The sequence below is a fragment of the Oncorhynchus gorbuscha genome, linkage group LG07, assembly GCF_021184085.1.
Source record: "Oncorhynchus gorbuscha isolate QuinsamMale2020 ecotype Even-year linkage group LG07, OgorEven_v1.0, whole genome shotgun sequence".
NCBI lineage: Eukaryota > Metazoa > Chordata > Actinopteri > Salmoniformes > Salmonidae > Oncorhynchus > Oncorhynchus gorbuscha.
Genome location: NC_060179.1, coordinates 58,542,977 through 58,559,768, shown reverse-complemented (window position 1 = coordinate 58,559,768; position 16,792 = coordinate 58,542,977). Strand labels below are relative to the sequence as shown.

General features: G+C 44.3%; 1 protein-coding gene across 6 annotated transcripts; it reads right to left on the bottom strand.

The window, feature by feature from the left end:
- Positions 1-171: 171 nt before the first annotated feature.
- Positions 172-16,616, bottom strand: LOC124040105 (erythroid membrane-associated protein-like). Of its 6 annotated transcripts, none has more exons than XM_046356938.1 (10): positions 16,481-16,616; positions 14,466-14,694; positions 9,524-9,608; positions 8,894-8,992; positions 8,707-8,814; positions 8,365-8,523; positions 3,845-3,985; positions 3,499-3,550; positions 985-1,011; positions 172-886 (listed from the first exon to the last, which is right to left on the bottom strand). In XM_046356938.1, exons 3-10 carry the CDS (start codon positions 9,584-9,586, stop codon positions 300-302), a joined length of 1,236 nt encoding a protein of 411 aa, XP_046212894.1. In that variant the 5' UTR covers positions 9,587-9,608; positions 14,466-14,694; positions 16,481-16,616; the 3' UTR covers positions 172-299. The 6 variants fall into 6 exon arrangements, with proteins under 6 accessions (XP_046212894.1, XP_046212893.1, XP_046212897.1 ...); XM_046356937.1 differs by having other exon boundaries at positions 14,684-14,694; positions 16,481-16,609; XM_046356941.1 differs by having other exon boundaries at positions 14,684-14,689; positions 16,481-16,600.
- Between the last annotated feature and the right edge of the window lie 176 nt (positions 16,617-16,792).

Here is a 16,792-nt window from a genome sequence, read left to right as displayed (position 1 = left end):
AGCTCAGAGAAACCCTCATTATTTCATTGAGTGATTTTCAGTTTGAGCGTCACTATTTATGTATAGTCTCCACTTTCTCAACGTCTAACGCGAGAGGGACGGGTGTGGCTTCATGACAATGACTACGAGCAGCTGCTCACCGATTTGACAACTCCAACGCAGTTACAACTCCGCCAAAACACCAGCTATGTGGGTGTCAGCTATCGTGGGTTTACGCTTAATCTGATTGAATCGAGCTCTATGCTAGCTCTCCAGGACCAGTTTTAAAGATGCTGTGATATGTTATCTAAGCACTTAGCTTAGCACCAGAGACAGGGTCCAGGGCAGAGGCAGGGTTCCCTGGTCTGTGCCGACCTGATCACCAGACCCTTCACCACCTCTACAGTCCCAAACACAGGGAACAGTCTCTCTGTGAAGGTCTCGTTGTACGTGTAGATGTGGGACCTCTTCTCCACGTTGTAGAAGGAGAGCTGGCCTTGCTCATAGTCCAGGTAGACCCCCACCTTCCTGGGGACCAGCATCTGGGCCAGCGGGGTGGAAGGCACCGTCAGGGCCTTGAGGTCTGAGCCCCTCTCCAGCCGCAGGGTGAGGTAGCCCGTCTTTGTGTTGAGGGAACTATAACCCTTCCTTTGGGCAGAAGCTTTAGCCACCCCCAGCCGCCAGTCCCGGTTGCCCACTTCAACTTCCCAGTAATGGCGCCCAGAGGTGTAGCCCTCGTTTCCCAGAGCGCACCACCAGCCATCGAAGCGACACGTGCAGTTAGGGATGTCTCGCCGCTCCAGGCCACAGCACATGCGCTTGTCGCCGTTGGAGAGGATGAGGTCAGGGTTGGCTGTCTTGGGGTCAAGGGTCACTTCCTCTGCAGCATCACAGATCCAGTTCCATACTGAGAAAAAAAAGTTGTTAGGTGAGAAATGGGATGACTGTACTTACAGTTTCCTTTACGCCTCAATAAAGCATGAGTCCAGCATGAGTTTCACATACCATTATGGGGGATGTAGCGGGCTGCATCTGAAAGTGTTAACAAAACTGGGGTTAAAATACTGTTAAAAGTTCAATCTGAACTCTTTTCCTGTTACGTAACTGCAAAGGACTCAGGCATGTTTGTCCAGTCCCCTGGTGTCTACTGGAATTAGTTATTTATTTAATGTTTTATCAGTACCAATTGGCAGCACTTCAAGTGATTCATCAACCATCCCAGCAAACATGCCCACTAAGACTGTGTTTAGACAGGCAGCCCAATTCTGATCATTCTTTTTACTAATTGGTCTTTTCACCAAAGATTTGATGTGAAAAGGTCTGATGCGATTGGTCAATAGACCAATTAGTGGAAATAAATATCAGAATTGGGCTGCCTGTGTAAACACACCCATTGGCACAATGTGGGCAAAAATATTGGCCCCGTGTAGGCTGCACACACTGGGCCGATGGGCAGCCCTCACTGCCTGAAATAAACTCATATTTTCCCAGAAAACATGCCCACACTGGCATGATGTCGGCCCGATGTGGGCTAAAATAATGGACCTATTTGAGCTGTCCACCTTATACATTTGATCTATTATTTAACCCTCGAAGGTATTTAGCGAAAGACAGCTATCATACATATATTTCTACAAGAGAAACTGCTAAGTCCCTCATATGTCACATGCACTTATTTCATTTTTCCCTCCATCATTGGCAGTGTACTAGATCAGAATGAATTTGCATCACAAAACAGAACACTTCAACTGGAACGAAACTCTCAGTAACGGGTTACACAAAAATAACTGTCCAAACCAATCCCCCAAATATTCTAATGAACCCCCGCCTCTACATTGTGAAGTAACAGGGCTTGTTGTGGGCTTGGAGTGGTCTAGCCTGTGTTGGGCTTGGTGTGGGTTTGTTGTGGGCTAGCCTATGTTGGGCTTGGAGTGGGCTAGCCTGTGTTGGGCTTGGTGTGGGTTTGTTGTGGGCTTGTGTTGGGCTTGGAGTGGGCTAGCCTGTGTTGGGCTTGGTGTGGGTTTGTTGTGGGCTAGCCTGTGTTGGGCTTGGTGGGCTGTGTTGGGCTTGGTGTGGGTTTGTTGTGAGCTAGCCTGTGTTGGGCTTGGAGTGGGCTACCCTGTGTTGGGCTTGGTGTGGGTTTGTTGTGGGCTAGCCTGTGTTGGGCTTGGAGTGGGCTAGCCTGTGTTGGGCTAGGTGTGGGTTTGTTGTGGGCTAGCCTGTGTTGGGCTTGGAGGGCTAGCCTGTGTTGGGCTTGGAGTGGGCTAGCCTGTGTTGGGCTTGGTGTGGGTTTGTTGTGGGCTAGCCTGTGTTGGGCTTGGAGTGGGCTAGCCTGTGTTGGGCTTGGTGTGGGTTTGTTGTGGGCTAGCCTGTGTTGGGCTTGGTGTGGGTTTGTTGTGGGCTAGCCTGTGTTGGGCTGGTGTAGGCTAGCCCTGATGTGGGCTTGCTGTGGGCTAGCTCATGCTGGGCTAGAGTAAGAATGGTGTGGGCTAGCCTGTGCCCACCTTGCCCTGATTTGATCTTGACCGCATAATCAAAATAGTCACCATCTCTCATTGTCACACATTGACACACCTGTGATCTCCAACATCTCTTTGTCACTGATTGCTGTTATACTTGTGTAAGGGCTAGATTCAATCAGATTTGTGTTAGCTGACACCATGTTGCTGTTGTTTGGGCGGTGTTAAGGCGCCCCACATTCTAGGTTCGGTTGCTCCTAGCAGAACTCGGCTAGGCAAAGACCTTAGCTTGAAAAACGAGAAAAAGGCATCAATATTACTGTTTGTCCCTCTTTAGATGCTGTAGCAACAACATAGTCAATAACACTCCCTCAAAATACTCTGTAATACATTTTGATGTCTGAATCGCACAATTTCACATCTAACAAAGATGTTTGGTGCAGTATTTCTCAAGTAAAAAATGTGCATGAAAACTAGTGGTCTGTCATTGAAAGACAACAAACACCTCATTGAAGAATCCAGTCCATAGTTCCCACTCCGACTACCAAACTTCGACTTGCCTCAAGGAAAAATGTAATGCGCTCAAACAGCCCAACAAAAAGAACTGCTGAACGCCAAAACGTCACAAAATGTCATCATAATACATGCGCAAACTGTTTCGACTAGGAAGCATGTGACAGGTTTTAGAGCTGTCAAATCCACAAGCGGCTGCCGACATTATATCTATTGTGGACATTGCCATGGACATTGCCATTGGCAAACATCTCCATTAGGCTGATAAGAATCCGTATTATTTCATTTTATAATTTTCAATTTGAGCGTCATTATTTCTATATAGCCTACACTTTCTCGTTCTAAACTTCTAACGTGATTGGGACGGGTGTGGCTTCATGATAATGACCACGAACACCCGCTCACCGATTTGACAGCTCCAACGCAGTTACACCTCCTGCGCCACCAAAACACCAGCTATGCGGGCGTCGGCTAGCGCGGGTTAACGCTTGACCTAATTGAATCGAACACTTCCTTGATGACTCCAACACGTCAAAGCTCTACACACCAATCTTCTGACTCCTCTGTTTTCTGATCAGCCACTGCTTGGTTACGTCCTCCTGCAAACACAGAGGCTTGAGTGAGTTTTTCTGTGTGATATGTGTCTAGTCAGGCATGTGAATTGATAATCAGTAAGTTTACATGAACATTTGAGTCATTTAGCAGACGCTGTTATCCAGAGCGACTTAAGAGTTTGTGTATTCATATTAAGGTAGCGAAGACAGACAACTGCATATCACAGTCAAAGTAAGCAAATAGTTGCCTCAATAAGTAGCTGTCAGCAAATCAGTGCTAATAAGAAAGGAAAGGTGTGAGTGTTATTGTTTTTTGTTGACTCATTGAAACTCACACACCTTGTCAGGGCTGTCTGCACTCAGCACGGCCCACATGACCAGCTCCATGGCGGGGAGGAGGTTCGGCAGACGCCCCCTCCTCCACTGGAACTCCAGATCATCCAACATCATCAATACGGGCTCACCGGGCCAGACAATGGGCTAGAGAGGGAGAGGGAGGGAAGTCAATATGGTTATTACTTTATATACTAAGAAACTAAAAGAGGGTTGGAGAGGCGGGAGTTAGAGGGAGATGGCATCTGTTACTGGCCTTTCTGAATTCAGAGCTACATAATACAGTAAGTCCACTATATTGGCACACGCAGGATAGGGGATTGTTCATCTTTGATGAGAGGCCTGGGGCCTGGCATCCAGTGGCATCCCCCTTTTTGCGGGGCCGTCCTAGGATCTCCTACTGCTTTGCTCTTGAGCTCACAGGTCAAATGCATCCCAAACACTAGTGGACTAAACTCTGCTTCTCAGCTGAACGGTTCAATTGGGATCTGCCCAATTGGGATCTCTTTGCCATTCAATACCACTCTGAAAAGTTTAGATCCCATCTCTCCTACAATATCAGTCTGAAGAGCATGTCAGTATGTCAGTACTTTGCTTTATTTTTGTGTTTTTTGTTAAATGTCTGCTCAGCCCACATGCCCACAAGCTCTATATATGTAATGTATACAATCACTATGTATTTATACCATAATCCTCCCATTCTATGGAATGCCCACCGCCCTCATATGTCGTGTCTGTTAAAATGTTTTACTTGGTTCTTCAATGACAGACAGAACAGATAAGGTTCCGTTTGATTCTATAAGTAAGTAAAGACCAAAACAAATATCTCTTATCATATGGAATGTCCACAGGCTCCATGATGGGAAAAAAACACATATGGTTCTCGAACACCTAAAGAGACTGTCAGCAGATGTGTTTATTTCATTCAAAAGAAGAAAGTAAAAAAAAATAGAAATGGAGAGAAGAAAAAAAAAGAGGAGCTATGTTGGAGAGGCTTATACTGCCACCTACTGTAGTATCAGCAGAGGTGTCGGCATCCTGATAAATAAGAATACACCATTTCACTTATATCCCTGCATATGGACCAAGAAGGCAGTTTTCTCATGTTGAATTGTACCTTATATGGTGAAAAATGCACATTGATTTCATTGTATATTCAACCAGGGGCACATCTGGTGTTTTTAGATAGAATTCAGGCTATAGTAGATCAAATCCAGACAGGAACCATTATTTTAGCAGGTGAACTAAATCAGACATTTGATGAGATTGACAGCCGTAGTAATAAAGGCGGCTAATTTAGGGAGCCTCCAAAGAGGCTGAACATTTTCTTCTCTACAAAGGATTTACAGGACAACACAAGAATACTATTCCCAACTACAAAAAGCGATTCAAGAATTGAGTACATTTTCTTTCTTTTTTTAGATGCAACTCAACAATTTACTGGATAAAAACATTCATGAAATAGTGATATTGGATCATTCTCCGGTATCATGCTTAATAACACAGCAATAGAAAATACATTTAGCGACAGAATTTGGAGAATTAATTTTATTAAAATTCCTAAACAAAAAAATTCTAAACTTTACCATTACAAATGTAAACATAGAGGACAGAGAAAAGCCGACCCCCGATATAATCTGGGGTGCAAAAATATGAAATGCTTAGGATAATAAGGGACAACAAACAACAAATATATAAATATATCTTTATCCCATTACTCAACAATATGAAAGCAGATCTAATTAAATAGAATAATCTTCCCATAAATCTTACAGGTAGAGTAAACCTCTTTAGAATGGCATGGCTGCCAATGTTTTTGTATTTATTCTCAGTAATACCAATTAGCCCACCAATGACATTCTTTTAAAAAAGTATACTCGGTCCTAACAGACTTTATATTGGCCAATAAAATTTATAGAATAAAATGGAAAGTTTTACATCTTCCTAAGTCTGAGGGTTATTTCCATGACAGAATTCAAATGTAATTCTGGACTGACAAATGTAGATACATTCAAATACATGCAACTTAAAAGTTGGAGCCTAACTAATGAAATTACATTTAATGAAAATGTACGCTTAATCCAATATAAACTAATGTATAGAATGCATTACACGAGACTAAATGTACAAATTATACAGGACAACAACAGAGTCGTCTCTCAAGTGTAAAACTAATAATGACTCAATAATCTATGCTTTTGGGAATGCTATTAACTTCTTATGGTATAGGGGACGCTTGCGTCCCACTTGGGCAAAAGCCCGGGAAACTGCAGCGCGGCATTTACATTTTTTAAAATATAAAATCAAACTTTCATTAAATCACACATGTAAGATACTCAATTAAAGCTACACTCGTTGTGAATCCAGCCAACATGTCCGATTTTTTTAAAAGGCTTTTCTGCAAAAGCATAAGAAGCTATTATCTGATGATAGCACAACAGTAAACAAAGAGGGTAGCATATTTCAACCCTGTAGGCGCTACACAAAACGCAGAAATAAAATATAAAACATGCCTTACCTTTGATGAGCTTCTTTTGTTGGCACTCCAATATGTCCCATAAACATCATAATTGGTCCTTTTGTTCAATTAATTCCGTCCATATATATCCAAAATGTCAATTTATTTGGCGCGTTTGATCCAGAAAAAAAACAGCTTCAAAAATGCACAACTGGTGACATCCAGTGGAAGCGGTAGGAACTGAAAACAAGTTCCTAAGAACTATTTTTTGCCAATGAGAACTCACTGAACAGACAGAGACCTCAAAAAAATAATTCTGAACGGTTATTCCTCTGGGTTTTGTCTGCTACATAAGTTCTGTTATACTCACAGACATGATTCAAACAGTTTTAGAAACTTCAGAGTGTTTTCTATCCAAATCTACTAATAATATGCATATCTTATATTCTTGGCATGAATAGCAGGAAGTTGAAATTGGGCACTCTTTTTATCCAAAAATGAAAATGCTGCCCCCTATACCTTAAGAAATTAAGTCTGGAAGTTGTGGGCGGAGCTAGAAAGTTGGCTGTCTGTCTGCATATTTTAAGACATGGCATATGGGGTGTAGTGAGATACCCAACGGGCTAGACGATTCCTTTATACTCACTCATCTTGAAAAAAATGTATGCTAAAAACATGGAAGTCAATGGACACAATGGAAAAACCAAATTATTTATTATTGAATTATTGAAATAGGATGGACGACCAAGAAAACCAATTTAAGGCCAAGTGGAAAACAATAATGCAGGCACTAGGCATGAGGGTGTGACCAGGCACTAGGCATGAGGGTGTGACCAGGCACTAGGCATGAGGGTGTGACCAGGCACTAGGCATGAGGGTGTGACCAGGCACTAGGCATGAGGGTGTGACCAGGCACTAGGCATGAGGGTGTGACCAGGCACTAGGCATGAGGGTGTGACCAGGCACTAGGCATGAGGGTGTGACCAGGCACTAGGCATGAGGGTGTGACCAGGCACTAGGCATGAGGGTGTGACCAGGCACTAGGCATGAGGGTGTGACCAGGCACTAGGCATGAGGGTGTGACCAGGCACTAGGCATGAGGGTGTGACCAGGCACTAGGCATGAGGGTGTGACCAGGCACTAGGCATGAGGGTGTGACCAGGCACTAGGCATGAGGGTGTGACCAGGCACTAGGCATGAGGGTGTGACCAGGCACTAGGCATGAGGGTGTGACCAGGCACTAGGCATGAGGGTGTGACCAGGCACTAGGCATGAGGGTGTGACCAGGCACTAGGCATGAAGGTGTGACCAGGCACTAGGCATGAAGGTGTGACCAGGCACTAGGCATGAGGGTGTGAGAATGCAGGACTGGGCAGATGAGATGTAGTCATTGTTTGTGTGTCTGTAAATTGTTGATGGTATGTTTTTTGGAATGTTCTTTGTTTAAATAAATGTTCAATAAAATTGTTAAATAAATGAAGAGCATGTCATATGAGAAGGAGAGGTAAGGATGAACTGGGACAGGGAGCTGCTCTTTAATTACAGAGGTGTCAGAGACGGAGGGATAAAGAGAGAGAGAGAGAGAGATAGAGAAGAATATGAATTTGGTAAGTCTTTAATCAAATAGGTGTGGCAGCCTTGGAGTCTGACAGCGACAGAAATAGAAGGAGAGGAAGAGAGGAATACAGAGAAAGAGAAAGAAGGGGGAGGCCAAGGGATAACAACAACTCTAATTAAAGTTCATTAGTAAACTACTCGCTGTGCCAGAGGATCAAATTAGATAAAGAAGGACAACGTGTCTTTGTTAATTTGTCAACAACAAGTAGTAGTGTAGTACAACCACTTTAGTAATACACTGGACTCACAGGAAGCTGCTGAGGGGAGAGGGGCTCATAATAACTGCCGGAATGGATCAAACGGAATGGCATCAAATACCTGGAAATGTGTGTGATGTATATGATACCATTCCTCTGATTCCGCTCCAGTCATTACCACAAGCCCGTTTTTTCCAACTAAGGTGCCACCGACCTCCCGTAGTAGTGACCCAATCCCTCCCCTATTTCCATACCTCTAGTTTGTTTCTGAGCTGGTGTGTCCAGTCCATGATGACCCGTTTGTGGGATGCCATGTCATACTCTCCACCTGTCTCCAGCATACACAACAGGCGACCGTTCCACTCCCTCTTCTCTGGCCTGTTAGCCTGCAGCTCTGTCTGGATGCTCCTTGGCTGCAAAAGCAAAGGACATGGGTCAATAAAGAGATCATTAAGTAAAATCGACATTAACAAGTCTCACATCGAGGCATGGTAATAGTTTATCAACAAAGAGAACAATGACAAATGATTGATTTCAAGAAATAAAGGCATTTAAAGTCAAACTTAGTTTCACTTCTTTCAAATACGAGTGCTCACCTGCACTCTATTCTCCAGCACGGCAGCCCACTCCACTATGTATTCTCTACACACACTGGGAGGCCAGGAGTCTTCATTGGTCCAGATGTGGGCTAGGACATTTGACCTCTGCAATGAGAGAGAGAGAGAGTTAATAGTAGAGAGAGTGGTTGTGTGCATGTGTGTGTGTGTTTGTGTATGTGTGTACCTGGCACAGTCTGTTGAGTTCCCTGGCCAGCTCCATTATAAACAGCTGACTCTCCGCTAAAGGTTCATTCTTCTCATTTGTCACCTTCTTACAAGACTCCTAGAACAGAGAGAGCAATGGATGAGAGAGAAAAAGGAAATGGTTAAAAAAAAAAAATCGCTTGAAGCACTGCTACACAGATAAACCACCGAGGGGAAATGAAGCAATCCTTTCTTTATCTTGAGTACATCTTGACAAGGAGAAATATCAGTACTATTATCCTTTTACTGCATTGGGGCAGTAATCTTGGTAATCTTAAACAAATCTACTTTTTAAAAAAAGTATAAGCCTCACCACATGGTTATGGGCTTAAAAAAATGAAGCACCTGTACCATATCAGATATACTATAGAGTTGAAATGTATTACATTTTGAGTTTGGGTCCCAATATTACACTTTATATACTTCACAGAAGACCGAAATATAACAAAACCGCTTGACATAGAAACACCAGATTTTCTGCATCCATATTTTTTTAATTATGAAAATATGGAAAATACTAAATAACATTCCACCCATGAGGCCACTAGGTCAATTGACTGCAGGAAAGGGCTACGAGGTGTCTGAGAGTTGAGGTGTCCCAGGGTTGTACCTTGAGGCGGATCTTAATTTTTTTCGCCGGCTCGATGAGGAACTGGAGGCACTCCTTCATCATGTTGGCAGTTGGGGGAGAGGCCCTGTGGCACAGTGATACACAGGTTCAATATGCTGGCACAGTGATACACAGGTTCAATATGCTGGCACAGTGATACACAGGTTCAATATGCTGGCACAGTGATACACAGGTTCAATATGCTGGCACAGTGATACACAGGTTCAATATGCTGGCACAGTGATACACAGGTTCAATATGCTGGCACAGTGATACACAGGTTCAATATGCTGGCACAGTGATACACAGGTTCAATATGCTGGCGCAGTGATACACAGGTTCAATACGCTGGCGCAGTGATACACAGCTTTATTATGCTGGCACAGTGATACACAGGTTCAGTACGCTGGCACAGTGATACACAGGTTCAATATGCTGGCACAGTGATACACAGGTTCAATATGCTGGCACAGTGATACACAGGTTCAATATGCTGGCACAGTGATACACAGGTTCAATATGCTGGCACAGTGATACACAATATGCTGTTCAATATGCTGGCGCAGTGATACACAGCTTTATTATGCTGGCACAGTGATACACAGGTTCAGTACGCTGGCACAGTGATACACAGGTTCAATATGCTGGCACAGTGATACACAGGTTCAATATGCTGGCACAGTGATACACAGGTTCAATATGCTGGCACAGTGATACACAGGTTCAATATGCTGGCACAGTGATACACAGGTTCAATATGCTGGCACAGTGATACACAGGTTCAATATGCTGGCACAGTGATACACAGGTTTAAAACGCTGGCACAGTGATACACAAGTTTAATATGCTGGCACAGTGATACACAGGTTCAATATGCTGGCACAGTGATACACAGGTTCAATATGCTGGCACAGTGATACACAGGTTCAATATGCTGGCGCAGTGATACACAGGTTCAATACGCTGGCGCAGTGATACACAGCTTTATTATGCTGGCACAGTGATACACAGGTTCAGTACGCTGGCACAGTGATACAGGTTCAATATGCTGGCACAGTGATACACAGGTTCAATATGCTGGCACAGTGATACACAGGTTCAATATGCTGGCACAGTGATACACAGGTTCAATATGCTGGCACAGTGATACACAGGTTCAATATGCTGGCACAGTGATACACAGGTTCAATATGCTGGCACAGTGATACACAGGTTCAATATGCTGGCACAGTGATACACAGGTTCAATATGCTGGCACAGTGATACACAGGTTCAATATGCTGGCACAGTGATACACAGGTTTAATACGCTGGCGCAGTGATACACAGCTTTATTATGCTGGCACAGTGATACACAGGTTCAGTACGCTGGCGCAGTGATACACAGGTTCAGTACGCTGGCGCAATGATACACAGGTTCAGTACGCTGGCGCAATGATACACAGGTTCAGTACGCTGGCGCAATGATACACAGGTTCAGTACGCTGGCGCAATGATACACAGGTTCAGTACGCTGGCGCAGTGATACACAGGTTCAGTACGCTGGCGCAGTGATACACAGGTTCAGTACGCTGGCGCAGTGATACACAGGTTCAGTACGCTGGCGCAGTGATACACAGGTTCAGTACGCTGGCGCAGTGATACACAGGTTCAGTACGCTGGCGCAATGATACACAGGTTCAATATGCTGGCACAGTGATACACAGGTTCAATATGCTGGCACAGTGATACACAGGTTCAATATGCTGGCACAGTGATAATAATAATATAATAATATATGCCATTTAGCAGACGCTTTTATCCAAAGAGACTTACAGTCATGTGTGCATACATTCTACGTATGGGTGGTCCCGGGGATCGAACCCACTACCCTGGCGTTACAAGCGCCATGCTCTACCAACTGAGCTACAGAAGGACCACCAGTGATACACAGGTTCAATATGCTGGCACAGTGATACACAGGTTCAATATGCTGGCACAGTGATACACAGGTTCAATATGCTGGCGCAGTGATACACAGGTTCAATACGCTGGCGCAGTGATACACAGCTTTATTATGCTGGCACAGTGATACACAGGTTCAATATGCTGGCACAGTGATACACAGGTTCAATATGCTGGCACAGTGATACACAGGTTCAATATGCTGGCACAGTGATACACAGGTTCAATATGCTGGCACAGTGATACACAGGTTCAATATGCTGGCACAGTGATACACAGGTTCAATATGCTGGCACAGTGATACACAGGTTCAATATGCTGGCACAGTGATACACAGGTTCAATATGCTGGCACAGTGATACACAGGTTTAAAACGCTGGCACAGTGATACACAAGTTTAATATGCTGGCACAGTGATACACAGGTTCAATATGCTGGCACAGTGATACACAGGTTCAATATGCTGGCACAGTGATACACAGGTTCAATATGCTGGCACAGTGATACACAGGTTCAATATGCTGGCACAGTGATACACAGGTTCAATATGCTGGCGCAGTGATACACAGGTTCAATACGCTGGCGCAGTGATACACAGCTTTATTATGCTGGCACAGTGATACACAGGTTCAGTACGCTGGCACAGTGATACACAGGTTCAATATGCTGGCACAGTGATACACAGGTTCAATATGCTGGCACAGTGATACACAGGTTCAATATGCTGGCACAGTGATACACAGGTTCAATATGCTGGCACAGTGATACACAGGTTCAATATGCTGGCACAGTGATACACAGGTTTAATACGCTGGCGCAGTGATACACAGCTTTATTATGCTGGCACAGTGATACACAGGTTCAGTACGCTGGCGCAGTGATACACAGGTTCAGTACGCTGGCGCAGTGATACACAGGTTCAGTACGCTGGCGCAATGATACACAGGTTCAGTACGCTGGCGCAATGATACACAGGTTCAGTACGCTGGCGCAATGATACACAGGTTCAGTACGCTGGCGCAATGATACACAGGTTCAGTACGCTGGCGCAATGATACACAGGTTCAGTACGCTTCAGGCTGGCGCAATGATACACAGGTTCAGTACGCTGGCGCAATGATACACAGGTTCAGTACGCTGGCGCAATGATACACAGGTTCAGTACGCTGGCGCAATGATACACAGGTTCAGTACGCTGGCGCAATGATACACAGGTTCAGTACGCTGGCGCAATGATACACAGGTTCAGTACGCTGGCGCAATGATACACAGGTTCAGTACGCTGGCTCAGTGATACACAGGTTCAGTACGCTGGCGCAGTGATACACAGGTTCAGTACGCTGGCACAATGATACACAGGTTCAGTACGCTGGCACAGTGATACACAGGTTCAGTACGCTGGCACAGTGATACACAGGTTCAGTACGCTGGCGCAATGATAGACAGCTTTATTATGCACTGGCACTCACTCTGTCAGTGCAAGGCCTGATCTACAGCTGACTGGGCTCCAATAGCACCTCAAATCAATGTGTGTGTGTGTGTGTGTGTGTGTGTGTGTGTGTGTGTGTGTGTGTGTGTGTGTGTGTGTGTGTGTGTGTGTGTGTGTGTGTGTGTGTGTGTGTGTGTGTGTGTTTTGTTGTTACGAAAACAATAACTAGCCCACTGATTTTCCTGCACTTGTTATGTTTAAAGGTCTTATGTCTAGCTACACTGCACAGTCTGTAACCTGATTTGATGGGTGAATAAATGTGAGAAGTAGGTATATGTGACCAGGTGTTCAATGCATGTACCAGGTGTTCAATGCATGTACCTAGGAGCCAGCCACCTTACCTTAAGTCCAGTGCTAGCCCAACATTGGACTAAAAGAGCTTAACGTTACTCCTTAGTCCAAGGACCTTACATGTTCTGTTTAGAGCTGAATTGGCTCTGGCAGCCAAAACAGCCAAATACTCCATATAAACAAGAATCGATTCTCAATTGCGGTGCGGTTCTAGAAACATAAATCCCTCTACTTTCATATCCTATCAAAATATTTTCACAAATGAAAAATACACACTTGCTGTACCCGGTTTAAACCTGAAAGATTAGGTCTGTATAGGACATGACATATGGGGGTGTAGTGAGATACCCAATGGGCTGGACGATTCTCTTCTCCTTCATCTTGAAAAAACATTACAAATGCGGAAATCAATGAATCTGCCATAATTAACACAATGGAAAAATCAAATGATTTATTATCTGAATATTTAAATAGCATGGGGGCGACAGAGCTAAAAAAAACTCATTGGTACAATTTAAGGCCATGTGGCAAACAATAATGCAGGCACTAGGGACATGGGTGTGAGCACGCGGGTCGGGCAGAGGACATGTCGTCGTTGTTTTTGTATGTATTTGGTGTAAATAAATAAGTTATATATTTTTTAAGTAAATATTATCAAATAAAAAAAACATACCGCAAGCGATGCATGTTAATGTTTAGACCGAACCTCTGGGATCTTAACAAAACTCCCCTCGAATAAAGAAGTCGGTGTTCAATGACTCTTATGTGTCATTTAATGGAACTGAGAGACATGATCAAGGGCTAGTTTCAGGGTCAGCTCAGTCATGACTCCCAGGGTCAGCTCAGTCATGACTCCCAGGGTCAGCTCAGTCATGACTCCCAGGGTCAGCTCAGTCATGACTCCCAGGGTCAGCTCAGTCATGACTCCCAGGGTCAGCTCAGTCATGACTCCCAGGGTCAGCTCAGTCATGACTCCCAGGGTCAGCTCAGTCATGACTCCCAGGGTCAGCTCAGTCATGACTCCCAGGGTCAGCTCAGTCATGACTCCCAGGGTCAGCCTGTCCAAGCAGATTACTATACATTCAAGTTTTCTCGTTGCAGAAAACTACAAAGAGGCATGCCTAAAATAAAGAGGTTAACTAACACAAGACAACTACAGAAACTGGCAGGCCTAGATGCCTCTGGTCACAGATTGCCTATCAATTCTGATTGCCACCACCTGTTGTGCTAATCAAGGCTTCCTGGCAGAGGACAGCCATTGACCCGATTGGTACTGCCACCTGAGGATGGAGGAGTGTAGAAGTGTATCCTGGTAGTGTGTTGCCTAACCGTGTGCTAACACTAAACTGTGTGTGTGTGTGTGTGTGTATACTGTGCAACTTTTATATCACTACATCCCAGTCGATATCCTCTGTGGGCTCATTGGAACAGCCTCACCTGAAACTGGCCTGGCGGAAAGAAAGAGAAAAGAAAGAGAGAAAAATAAATTGCAGAAAGAGAGAGAGAGACGGAGATATAGAGAGAGAGAGAGAGAGAGAGAGAGAGAGAGAGAGGAGAGAGAGAGAGAGAGAGAGAGAGAGAGAGAGAGAGAGAGAGAGAGAGAGAGAGAGAGAGAGAGAGAGAGAGAGAGAGAGAGAGAGAGAGAGAGAGAGAGATTAAAAACTGCAGAATGATATGTTTTGTGTGGGCCTTGGTGTCAGGCAGATATCCCATGGAGATGTAAAGCAGCAGCTGAGAGCGTTTTTACACAGCCCACCGATCGACCGTTTATCCCCAGTGGTGTTGAATCAGCAGCACCTCCTAGTTTGATGTACAAGAGGGTACATTTTCTGTACTTTTTGTGACAGAGGCAGCAGGGGAAATTGGCCAAAAGAAGATGCAATTCATCAACTTTCCAAGGAGAACACAGCAGAGTAACAATGATGCTTTGTGTTTGGAAATGTTGCCTACAAAGGATTTTCACAGCTGGTTGGTTGTTAGGGTTATTTTGAAGGCTCTGTGCCATCACCTTATATTAATACCTTGAAAGGACTTATCCTTAATCAGGTGGAGTTACCCTCCTGTGGGGTTTTGTTCCAACCCTGCCCTGAAACAACTGGTTTTACTAATAAGGTGATGCTCAGGAACTTAGGTGTGTTATAGTTGGGTTGAAACGAAAGCCTGCATAACCCGTATCTCTCCAAGAGGAGGGCTGGCCACCACTGTTCTAACACAGTTTGATCAGTAAGAGCCCCTCCCCCTTAGACCTGAACTTGTAACTTGCCATTTAGACTTATTGATTTAGATCAGAATTGACAGAAGAATTTAGGCCTACAAGCCAATATTTATGCACCATATTACTACGCAAAGAGTTTTGAATGAGGCAGTTGAGCCACGGAACCTAAACGTGATTGTAACACTTTCACAACAGGTGAACCTGCGTCTTCTTTTTCTGTGGTCAAAACAACAAACGGGATTAGCGCATGTCCAAAACGAGTGACTGGGACACGTGCGCGCACACAGTGACCGGGAGAGTCTACCGAGGACACCGGCAGAACCCGTGCCATTAATCCAGTTAACGAATTAAACGGAGTTGAGTAAACTGTAATAGACATAAAGCCACATTTGTAAACACGACAGGCAATTTCCGGAGAAACATAAAAACATAGGCTATCTAGTTAATGGACACCTTTATCATTACGCACCTGAAATTAAAGGTTTATTAGGCTATGCATTAGATGTATTGTGGATTTGAGATAAGAGGAGATCCCGGATTATAACTCACCTGTCCCTGACCACAACCTTTGTGACTTTCTATTCTAGGACACACAAGACAACATCTCTGGCCGGTAAGAACAGATTATCACAACAGAGTGGGCTGGAGGTTTCATTTGGACTGGTTCCAACGCGTAATATCACATAAGTAATACCATTATGAAGCCTATATAATAAGAACATATACAATATGTTACACAATACTTCTGTAGCTGACCTGACCCTTCCCCAGAGCGCACAGCACAGGCATCAAGTAATAAAAACGATTCCACTTTCAGGGCGCAGCATGCAGAACGTTAAACAATTCTCCAAACATATCCAAACTCAATGTTGCAAGACTAGCTTGGATAGTGTGGCCATCATTTGATGCGTAAAGCTTGCGTCTACAGTCGCCTGTATGGCTTATTTTAGACATCGTGAGATAAAAAAAACAAGAAAACATTTAATTGAAATTAAGATGTCTGGAGCAGAAATACTTACCTAGGGAATCCACAAGGAAATGGTTGTAGTCCAGAAAATGTCTTCAGTAGGAGTAGGACCTATGACTAACTACTGTTGTAGCCTACTCTGCACCGCACTGCCGTTATACATGCGCCAGGCTCTATCTACTGCAACTGCATTGAGTGAGTGAGTGAGTGAGTGAGTGACCTTATTAGCACCCCGCTGTGCGAATAAAAGTTCGGGTGTTTCCGAAAAATGGACGAATACAGACGAAACAGGTAGACATCTTTGTTGGGTCTTCACGCGTTTTGATCATTCACTTTTTGTTCCCACAAGAGGTCGCCAGAGTAT